At 43.8% G+C, this 12,131-nt stretch overlaps 1 protein-coding gene across 1 annotated transcript; it reads right to left on the bottom strand.

Moving 5' to 3' along the window:
* Positions 1-2,532, bottom strand: LOC103716564 (metalloendoproteinase 1-MMP-like). Its single transcript, XM_008804605.4, has one exon. The coding sequence runs from the start codon at positions 1,892-1,894 to the stop codon at positions 812-814; it is 1,083 nt and encodes a 360-aa protein (XP_008802827.2). The 5' UTR covers positions 1,895-2,532; the 3' UTR covers positions 1-811.
* Between the last annotated feature and the right edge of the window lie 9,599 nt (positions 2,533-12,131).

Here is a 12,131-nt window from a genome sequence, read left to right as displayed (position 1 = left end):
TAAGAAGACTTATCCATCATGATGGTTGACTTGGCCGTAGCTTTCCGTGTGACAACACTCATTTGATTAATTGACACAAATAATTAACCCTTACCGAGCAAGACACGCTTCTCCCATTGTGACGTCGAGATCGAGGTCATCGATTCATCGTCCAGATCTCAAAGCACTCATGGCCAAGCACGGAGTGCTCCCGCCTCTCGCGCGTGACAGATAACATAACGAAGTCTTGCGCTTGTACTTCATTTCAACAAATTCCACGAGACACGGCATATTGTGGTCCCCATCAACGAGAAAATCTTCTTCTTTTGTGGAATATTTCACTAATTTCTGACCAAGAAAGTAGACCTTGAGCACTGTGTAAAAGTTTGAGAACAAACCAAAAAGAAACCACATAACAAAAACAATCCCTACTTGTCTTTCAAATTCCTCTTCTCATTGATAATAATAATATATAAAAAAAATACATGCAAAGCCCAGGAGAGGGGGTTACAGCTTACCTCTTGAACGAACTCTTTCGATTCCTATCATAAAACAAACCCGATAGCATATAACAAAACAAGATAGAGAAATTAATTAGCAGCTAAACAATTTTCTTTCATCCCTCGCCTAAGGGATAACAAAGAACACACCTAAAGCCTATTGGATGCTGTGGCTACATCTTAGTCTCCACTTCGCTCCAATTAATCCAACCTTTCTGTAAAAGTTTTGGGGGAAAAAAAAAGAAGAAGAACGAGAAGAATTCTTCTTCTCCTTCTTCTTTGAAAATTGGATGAATTTATCCAAGGTGGTATACTAGGTAGCAACAACCAAATCATATGCACCACGCAATCATCGCCACAAGAATTCCTATAAAACTTCTTCCAATAATCCGACTACGACTAATAATCTTTGGAGCGGAAGAAGTATCGGATTCCAAGAGCGAGCTAAAGCTAAAGTTAGGATTGGACCCGTAGAGCGCCTGCACCCCTTCCACGTCATCCACGGTGAGATCCACCTTCCGCGTCCTCGGGCTAAGACTCGGGTACATGACCGCGTCCTTGACCCGCGAGTGAGCCAGACCGAGGACGTGCCCGATCTCGTGCGTGGCGACCGACTCCAAGTCCACCGCGACCTTCGACCCCTCCGCCCCGAAGTCCACCGCCCACCGCTCCGCCGCGTCGAGGTGGAGCAGCCCGCTATCCGGCGAGAAGGCGTGGGCCAGCACCCCCAGCACCCCGTCGAAGGGCTCCCCGTCCCCGTGATCCCCGATATAGAACCCCACCTTCACATCCGCCGCCTCGTACTGCGCCGCCTCCTCGAACCTCACCGGTATTACGCTCGCCCATCGCCGGAACGCCCGCCGGAACGCCGCCGCCACTTCCGCCTTCGGGATATAGCCCACGGCGTCCGTGAGGGCGATGGCATATGTCAGCGTCAGCTCGCCGGACCGGACCCACCGTGGTTCACCCGGGAAGAACGCGAACCGCTGGGCAGCGCCGGTGCGGTTCGCGGTGACCGAGTCGGGAACGCCGCATCGGGGGGTCATGATTTGGGAGAGGGTGCGGGCGTCGAGCTTGGAGGTGACGGGGAGGCCGAACCGGGTCTGGTAGAGGGTGAGGGCCGACTCGAACCGAGAATCGAAGGCGTCGTTACTGAGGTGGGAGGTCGGGCCGGGGAAGTAGCCGAACCGGGCGAAGTAGCGCTTCAGGTCGGCGATGCCGGGGACGTGGGTCCCGCGCTTAGCGTCGAGGAGGCGCTCGAAGGAGCGCCACGTGTCACCGGAGCGGCGGGGCGGAAGGTGGGACCGGTCCGGCCCATCGGGTTGGTTCGCCGGGAAGGGTCGGGAGGCGGTCAAGGGAGGGCGGGAAAGGAGAAGAGGGAGCAGGAGCAAAAGCGCCGGGAGAGAGGAGGGCATGGCATCGGAATGGAGCGCCGGGATTGGCTAAAAGGGCGAGAATTCCCATATTTATAGTTATTACCGAGACCATGGAATAAAGGACTCGTGGGATTTTATACGATTACTACTATTTTCCCGATTTTTGGATTGGTTGGGTTCGTATTGGGAGATTCTGACCTCATGACCCGATTCCACAAGACACAGCGTGATGATGTTGATTCAGCGGTTGGTGACCAACTGACCGTCTGACTCCCACACCTGCAGCTAAGCTTTCTTTGCTTGTCTCTGTTAACGTGGAACTACCGAAACGCCCATGTATGGAAGAAGTTAAACTTTGTAAGTTATAGTCATAGATTTATCATTTCATCAAGAGAAGGAAGCAGGGAGGAGTCATAAAGGTAAGAGAAATAACAGAGAGGAAAATGCCTACTCATGCGTTACTTCAACTTATCCAAGTCTGGTGTAATATGCTTTTCCTTTTGCTCCGAGTGCGGAAGTGCTATGGGGATGAACCTCCACGCTGTTGAACCGTTTGAATAGGAGCTGCTTCAAAATGGTTGCAACGAAAGGACTCCAAGAAATCTGCAGTTTCTGGTCCCCCAGCAAAGCGGATCTTTGGTTTTTCCTGCACCACTCGTTGAAATCTTTGAGCCTATTGGATGTTGGCCTGTTGTTGGTGCATTAATAAAATAATTCATTCCATTTTTTGTTATTTTCAAAAATACTATATTAGATATTTAACTAAACATAAACCTACATAAATATAAATTCTTATCTTAGACTTCCAAATTTTTACTTGATTTTCTAAGTAGACAATATTTGGTTTTTATCTTTATTTCTCCAATGAATATTTTGTAAACAAACTTTTCAGAAGATTTTGGTAAATAAAGAGATGCATTCTTATGAAAAGATGTATCAAATCTTATGGTGATTTCAAGAGACAATTCTTGATAAATAGTTGGATTATGTGAATGTATGCATCAAATGAAAAGATGCTTTCGCATTCAATCATACTTATCCTTTCATATCTATAAATAAAAAATAAATTGTACTTTCCATCTATCAAAACAACATCACCTTCAATCTGAATAATACCAAATTAGAGAAGAAATTTTAGTGTTCTAAGTGAGGGAACTTAAGTGCACCACTAAGCATTTGAGTAGAGAATTATGTCACATAAAGAGAACCGAGAGAAATTGCTTCAATCAAGTTTACTGATTTTTAACACATATGTATTTGACTAATTTGGATTCAGTTCTAATTTTTTTTTCTAGTGCACTTTAAAAAAAATACGAAACAGTTTGTTATATATTTGTCACCATCAATAGTTTGTATTTTAATCAGACAGATTCTTTTCTAAAGAAAGTGTCTTCTGTAGTATACTTCGAATCGGATGATATTAAATTTTTTTATTCAATATACATTAAAAGCTATTAGGTAAATATTAAAAATAAATTCATAAAAGTTTATAAAAAAATTTAAAACATAAGAAAAGTTTCTCGGTCCATCCCTCTCGTTATCATGAAGGCGGCCTGCATCCACTTCCATAACTATTATTGCTGGTGGGACCCGAGATTTCCTTCCGGCCCTGCGTATGACGAACCCAGACGGCACTCCTCTCACTCTTCAGGGCTCGTAACGTGGATGCCACTCCTGTCTCGCCACCCACGGCTTCAGTGTACCTACCAGGTTCAATCCCTGACCGTTGAATCCTAGACACGATGGCTCGGGTCCGCTCGTTGGGGGAACCCCTCACCTCTCTCTTTTTAGTGCAGATCCCTCTCTCCTCCACAGACCCTCCGTTCAGGCAAAGGGTAGGGAGCGGTTATATAATATAATATATAGCCATCGCCGTCGAGTAGGGCTCTCGGACTGCCCCCAAAAAAAGTACACGTGGCGGCGTGACGTGAGCTCTAAACGCAAAGGATAGGGGAGGGTTATCCAATATATAGTCATCGCCGTCGATTAGGATCATCGGACTGGCAAAAAAAAAAAAAGTACACGTGGCGATATGAGGTGAGATCTTATCACAAAGTGGGTCCGGGCATCCGAACCAAACACAAGTAACGCTGACGTCTGACTCTGGCGTTCGACCGTTGTCCTTGTGCGCGTCTCTGTCGCATGTTCTGGGAGCGGATCAGGTGGCGGGCTCTCAACACCAAGTTATGGTGGTGGGATCTTCATCTTCTGACACGTCAGAAGAGATTTCTATATAGTTAGTGGAGCCCACAACCCTTAGTTGATGATTGCACGGTGGCATGGGAGATTGGATGGACATCATGATCAGATGTCCGCGGCAGTTGTGAGGTTTGCGTGCAAGTTCTTGTTTTGTTTCCACCACGGCCGTTGGGTGGTTGAGCAACTCGGCAGCCTTGTTAGTTAGATCTCATGTGGTCAAAAGTTCTGCAGGATCGTGCAATGTGCTGAGGTGGGCTGCTGCTTTTATTTATTTATTTATTATCTTTCTAATTTTATTTTAGCACACTAACTTCTCATACCAAACATAAATAAATACAGCTAAGAAAATCATAAAAAATAAGCCGGCTAAACGAGTAGAGAATATCAGTCTGATCCCTCTAAATGAAATATTTCGAGTGCCACACCGCATAAGAGGCTACCCAGTCAGCAGCTGTGTTGGCATTTCGATACATATATGTGATCCTGAAGAAGCCCTACTTCCATGCCATCTGCTGAATGTCACGGAGCAAAGACTGCCAATCCGACTCGGACTGCCGTGTGTAGATCTCCTCTATCACCGCAGCCGAGTCACCCTCCATAAGGTTGTACTCTGCACCCAGAGTGCGCCTCGCGAAGAAGAGCCCGTCCCATGTCGCTCATATTTCCGCTTTAATGATAGAGATATCAAAGATCCGACGATCGCCAGCCACCTTTGAAAGTGCTAAAATGAAAGCGTTCCAGAGTGCAATTTGCAAAACTGGATATGGGAGGGCCATGGGCGAGCGGTATCCATGACCTCCACGTGTGATGCTCATTCCCCAATTTGCATAGGGATGCGTGCAATTTGCAAGACCACGATAACCATTTTGCTGTTCGTTATAGGTAGCAGTTGCCGCTGGTGGTGAATTGAACGTTTTCTCCCCCAAAAGGCTACAAACTTAGTTTTTTGAAAAACCCTGATGACTAGAAATTTGAGATCTTGCCACAACCTCGCATCTAGATCCTCCGCACCAGAAATTAGGTCTATGCCTCCAACTGACATTTTTGGGGAAGTATAGCAGCAGTTCTTACTACAGTATAGGAACTTCTAATCGAAGGACGGGTGTAATGTCTAAACGCCTCTACTTCGATGGTGTTTCTCTGCCAGGGAAAAAATTACGGCGACTATAAAGTACTAAATTGTCAATACAATCATAAATATACTCTCTTCTTCTAGTTCATGCTTTTTGCTGTTGATCTTCGGATTGCTGATGTGGGCCACTTCCATAGACCTGTAAAGCAACTAAAGGATCAGAGAGCTTGCTAGATTAGCACCAGCCAAACCCTTTGATGCTACAGTTAGAGAAGGAATATTATAGTAGGAGAAATGAATAAAGACCTCAGTACAATTGTGTTACCGGTATTGTTCTTTCATGGAGAGATTCTAGACCTATATATAGACGAAGGGTCGAAAGCTTCCTGGAGATCTATTGTAATAGACTGGAGTTGTGTTGTAACCAACTAAGATAATGCCATAACCGCCTTAGGATACAATGTAATCATCTGGTGCTATTATAGCAATCTCTACTCTCGGCATTGTCACGCCCCGGACCCGGATCCGTGACACGGCCGTGCTATTGCCGACTACTGCCCACAATAGCACGCAACCTCATACCTGGGTAACAGGGTAGTCAAACCAACCAAATCTTTTCATATGAAAGCATTCTTAGTACAACATGCTGGTCAGTACCCAAATACAGAGCTTCTATGTAGTTTATGTACACAAAAGTATACTTGCTTTACCCCAAAAAAAAGAAGCCCTGATACCAAATTAACGTGTCTCTGGCAGCTATCAGTGGTGAGGATCTGAAAGAAAAAAGTAAATGAACGGATATGAGCTACACGGCTCAGTAAGTAATCATACATAATCTTACCGAATCGAACATAATGGTAACCATGTTTATGCAGGGTTTGAGAAGCTGACATGCATATTATCTCACAATTTATCATGGCAAAATATGTATGCTTGGAAAACAAAGCAGTATTTTCAGTCAAACAGAATTTTCATAAAACATAAGAATTTCATGCGATTAGCATCATTATAAAGGAGATAGCGGTTTTAGCAAAATACAACATTTCATAAGCATATATTCAAAAACCCATTGTAAAACAATGTATGCTTTGGCCAGGCACGTTCATAAATGTCACGGCCCGCCTGCGCAGGGCACGTGACTATCGGGCCCACATGAGGGGGAAACACGGGGCTCCCCTGCCAGATGTTGGCCGGTTCCGGGGCTTCACGCAAGCGTCCTTCACCCCTCACCGATTTTGCTTCTCCCCAAAAACGCATCTGCAGGATTTGGAAGCACCCGCCTCATATACCCAGGCTCTGAAACGAGCCTCATGATCATGCTTCAAATATCATTTTCATAAAGTATGCATATGAAACCGTGCCCCCGGCATATGCCGTGGTCCATTCTCTCGGATGCTACTGCGAAGTCCATTCGGCCACTGGCGGGGCCAGCTAGTCATTCTCGGCCACTAGCAAGGCCAGCGAAGTTATTCTCGGCCACTAGCAAGGCCAGCTCAGTTGCATTCGATCAGTAGCATCTTTGAGCCCATTTATAGTGCCCTTCGGCTAAATAGTATTTCATTATACTAACTTGCATGCATGATTAAAATATAAGCATCATCATGTTGCATACATAGCCGTAGCTTCTAAGATCATGCAAGTTACTTATGCATTATAACATATCATGCATGAAACATACTTAAAATAAATGCTTAGGAAACATTAATAACATGACATGATCCATAACAGGATTAGAACAGGTTACTTACTTTCTTCACAAATCATGTATACAATTCAAATTGTATGAAAAACACTGGTTCATCTTATAAAACGTAATATAAGATCTACGATAAGATTAAGACAGATTACTTACCTCAATTCGCTTTCCAAATTTCTCAAGTCCAGGTGACAAATCCTTAATCACCTAAAACAACACCATAGGGATCACATTATTCTCCATTTATTTATTATAAAATTTCTTAGTTCATCATACTATGAACTTACTTGCTTGGATCCCATCCAAGGATCTAGCCCAAGTCCAATTTACCCAATTTAGAGCCTTTGGGGCTCGATTTAAAACCAGATTAGGTCCACATGAGTTGATTGGGTTTTTAATTAAAGGATTGGGCCTCGTTTATAATTGGGTCCAACCTTTTCTAACCAATTGGGTCCTCTGATTGGGTCAATGTGGCTCATTTGGGCCTGAGTCAAGGTTAGCCCAAGGTCAATTCGACCTTCTGTCAGTTGAATTGGGCTTGAATTGGGCCTAATTCACAATCAATTAGGTCTGCTGAGACCAACTCAGCTTAATTGGGTTCGGACCTATTTCAATTTAACTTAAAATTAGCTCGGATTTAACCCAATTTATAGTTTGGGCTCGTCCAAACTTAGCCCAATCTGATTGAGCTCGGAATTAGACTTAGCCCAGTCTAATTGGGCTTGGGTTAGTCAAATTTGGCTAAACCCATTTTATTATTATTTTTTTCTTTTTTTTCTTCTCTTTTCCTTATTTTTTTCTTTTTCTTTTTCTTTCCCTTTTTCTTTCCTTTTCTTCTCTTCTCCTTTTTCTTTTCTTCTCCTTCCCGAAGCTTCCTCTCCTCCCTTCTTCTTTCATCCCGATCTCCCCTTCCTCTTCTCCTCTACTCTCCGGCGAAGAGAGGACGACGATCTCCTCATCTCTTCCCCGACGAAGGGAGGACGACAAGTGGAAGGGGGAACGGCGAGCGGAAGGGGGCCGGGCCACGACCGACGGCGTCCGCGGCCAAGCCCCACGGCATCCCCGACCGAGCCTGCGGCGCTCTCGGCCGCGCCCGCGGTCGACGCTCGTGTCGACGGTGCTCGCGGCCGAAGCCGGCGGCCGCCGCACACGATGACGAGCCGGCGAGTCCTCGTTCCTTTTCTTCTTTCCTTCTTTTCTTTCTTTTATTTCTTTTCTTTCTTGCCTTCTTCTCTGCTTTCCCTCTCTTCTTCCGTGACCATAGAGGGGGCGACCCCATGCCGGGGCTCGGAAGGGGGGGGGGGCCGGATGGAGGTCGGCCGGCGGCTCCCGTGGCGCCTGTAGCAGCCGCGGCCCGTGGTCGCCGACTCTCTCTCCTTCCCGTGGAGAAGAGGGATCTCGGGAGAGGAAGAGCCAGCGGCGGGGTCCAACGGCGCCGGCGACACTCGCGGCCGCACATGGGTGAGTCCCCTCTTCCCTCTCTCCTTTCTCTTCTTTCTTTCATTTTCTTTTCTTTCCTCCCTTCTTCTTCTTCACCGAGACCCCCCTATCCCACTGAAGAAGAACAAGGGGAATGGGCTCCAGCCGACTGCAGCCCCCTACCGAGAGCCGGCAGCGACTGCAGCTGAGGTCCATGGAGTCCCTCCTCTATTTTTTTTTTTGAAAACAGGGAAGATGAAGGACCGAGCATGATCAGGGAGCTTACCCATTTCCAGGGATGATCTGCGGTGCTCCCTGCTTTGGCGCTTCAGCGGTCATCCCAGAAAATTCTTGGGGAGGAAGAAGAGTTGTAAGGGGTCTATACATGAGGCTTTTTTTTTTTAGCTAGGGTGAGGTGTCACCCCCAGCTTTTCCCTTGTGAAGAGCCTAACAGCTGGGCCTTCTTCTGATCCCCAGCTGGCCCTAGTCACATCCATGCACAAAGCATGAGGTGGCAGCCATCAAACGGGCTGCCAACCATGGGCCCAGTTAGTCTATTAGATGTCATGGCCCAATGCTCGAATATGGGCCCAAAAAGGCGTATTGGGCCCAGTTGATTTTTGGGCCCAGGTATTACATTCTTCCCCCCTTAAATAAATTTCGTCCTCGAAATTAGTCATACCTTAAGGTTCAGATTTTAAAAGTATTCAACCATCGAGTCATCCTCGAGATCTCAGTTAGTCTCCCTCTTAAAATGCTTGCTCATAAAATTTTGGCAAAATCATGGCATATCAAAACTTGACCCCTTTTCGTCTATGATGCATAGGAGTTCCTTTGGTCTCTTCCAAAACAAGATTGGTCTTCCTACCTTAGATTTTAAATACTATAATCCTTGGCCCAAGAAATTAATTGCTTTTGATTAAGTCCATACAAAGATCTTAATCGGCTTAACAGAAATAGGTGAGAACATTAGCATCAAATACTTTTCATAATCTATAATCCTCTTTCTTCTTTTAACTTTGCCTACAATTTAATGATCAACTTTTATCCTAGCAAAACTTCAAACCCCTTTCAAATATACTTTCTTTCTATATAATAGTTTCATGCATAATTGTCATACAAATTTCATCCTCGAAGAATATAAAACCTTTCCTTGTCCAAGCCTGAAACAACTTATGAATAAACCCTATCTTGCCATCAAAATAATTAACTTCAAACTAGAAGTATCATCCACGGTACCCAGTATCAAGTTAAACTTCCAATATCACCTATATACTGATACATAAATAATCACAATGTACTTTAATATTCCATTGCTAGTACTCCACTTAACATCAGTCAAAATCTAATTTAATCATAATCCAAATACAAATTACTCCATCGAGAAATCTCCAAAATAGCTTATTCTTATTTTGGCATGGCTTGCTAGCATTCTGATTCAAAACGCCAAAATCCTTAGTAGTCTTAAATTTTGAATTCTAATACCATACCTGTCATAATCATGCCCCGAGAATGATTTTGTATTAGCCTTAACTTCTTTCTTTTTGTTGCTCATTGTCGTCTATCAAAATATTTATGTCAAGCAATTTTCGTGACTGACCGATGATGCAACCAATAAAATCTTTTCTTTCTTTCTAATTATACGGAATTTCACTAAATGAGATTTAACTACCCCTGCCCTTATTAAAATTTGAAATTTTTTTTTTTTAGTAGTCTTAAATCTTGAATTCTGATACCATACCTGTCATAATCATGCTCCTAGAATGATTTTGTATTAGTCTTAACTTCTTTCTTTTTGTTGCTCATTGTCACCTATCAAAAGATTCATGTCAAGCAATTTTCGTGATTGACTGATGATACGACTAATAAAATCTTTTTTTTTTCTCTTTCCAAGTATGCAGAATCCAACCGAATGAGACTTAACTACCCATTCCCTTATTAAAATTTGAAATTTTTACTCATGATTAACCTATTGCTCTGATACCACAAGAATGTCACGCTCCGGACCCGGATCCGTGACACGGCCGTGCTATTGCCGACTACTGCCCACAATAGCACGCAGCCTCATACCTGGATAACAGGGTAGTCAAACCAACCAAATCTTTTCATATGAAAGCATTCTTAGTACAACATGCTGGTCAGTACCCAAATATAGAGCTTCTATGTAGTTTATGTACACAAAAGTATACTTGCTTTACCCCAAAAAAAAAAAAGCCCTGATACCAAATTAACGTGTCTCTGGCAGCTATCAGTGGTGAGGATCTGAAAGAAAAAAGTAAATGAACGGATATGAGCTACACGGCTCAGTAAGTAATCATACATAATCTTACCGAATCGAACATAATGGTAACCATGTTTATGCAGGGTTTGAGAAGCTGACATGCGTATTATCTCACAATTTATCATGGCAAAATATGTATGCTTGAAAAACAAAGCAGTATTTTCAGTCAAACAGAATTTTCATAAAACATAAGAATTTCATGCGATTAGCATCATTATAAAGGAGATAGCGGTTTTAGCAAAATACAACATTTCATAAGCATATATTCAAAAACCCATTGTAAAACAATGTATGCTTTGGCCAGGCACGTTCATAAATGTCACGGCCCGCCTGCGCAGGGCACGTGACTATCGGGCCCACATGAGGGGGAAACACGGGGCTCCCCTGCCAGATGTTGGCCAGTTCCGGGGCTTCACGCAAGCGTCCTTCACCCCTCACCGATTTTGCTTCTCCCCAAAAACGCATCTGCAGGATTTGGAAGCACCCGCCTCATATACCCAGGCTCTGAAACGAGCCTCATGATCATGCTTCAAATATCATTTTCATAAAGTATGCATATGAAACCGTGCCCCCGGCATATGCCGTGGTCCATTCTCTCGGATGCTACTGCGAAGTCCATTCGGCCACTGGCGGGGCCAGCTAGTCATTCTCGGCCACTAGCAAGGCCAGCGAAGTTATTCTCGGCCACTAGCAAGGCCAGCTCAGTTGCATTCGATCAGTAGCATCTTTGAGCCCATTTATAGTGCCCTTCGGCTAAATAGTATTTCATTATACTAACTTGCATGCATGATTAAAATATAAGCATCATCATGTTGCATACATAGCCGTAGCTTCTGAGATCATGCAAGTTACTTATGCATTATAACATATCATGCATGAAACATACTTAAAATAAATGCTTAGGAAACATTAATAACATGACATGATCCATAACAGGATTAGAACAGGTTACTTACTTTCTTCACAAATCATGTATACAATTCAAATTGTATGAAAAACACTGGTTCATCTTATAAAACGTAATATAAGATCTACGATAAGATTAAGACAGATTACTTACCTCAATTCGCTTTCCAAATTTCTCAAGTCCAGGTGACAAATCCTTAATCACCTAAAACAACACCATAGGGATCACATTATTCTCCATTTATTTATTACAAAATTTCTTAGTTCATCATACTATGAACTTACTTGCTTGGATCCCATCCAAGGATCTAGCCCAAGTCCAATTTACCCAATTTAGAGCCTTTGGGGCTCGATTTAAAACCAGATTAGGTCCACATGAGTTGATTGGGTTTTTAATTAAAGGATTGGGCCTCGTTTATAATTGGGTCCAACCTTTTCTAACCAATTGGGTCCTCTGATTGGGTCAATGTGGCTCATTTGGGCCTGAGTCAAGGTTAGCCCAAGGTCAATTCGACCTTCTGTCAGTTGAATTGGGCTTGAATTGGGCCTGATTCACAATCAATTAGGTCTGTTGAGACCAACTCAGCTTAATTGGGTTCGGACCTATTTCAATTTAACTTAAAATTAGCTCGGATTTAACCCAATTTATAGTTTGGGCTCGTCCAAACTTAGCCCAATCTGATTGAGCTCGGAATTAGACTTA

The sequence above is a fragment of the Phoenix dactylifera genome, chromosome 2, assembly GCF_009389715.1.
Source record: "Phoenix dactylifera cultivar Barhee BC4 chromosome 2, palm_55x_up_171113_PBpolish2nd_filt_p, whole genome shotgun sequence".
Lineage (NCBI taxonomy): Eukaryota > Viridiplantae > Streptophyta > Magnoliopsida > Arecales > Arecaceae > Phoenix > Phoenix dactylifera.
This window is presented reverse-complemented; position numbering and strand designations above follow the sequence as displayed.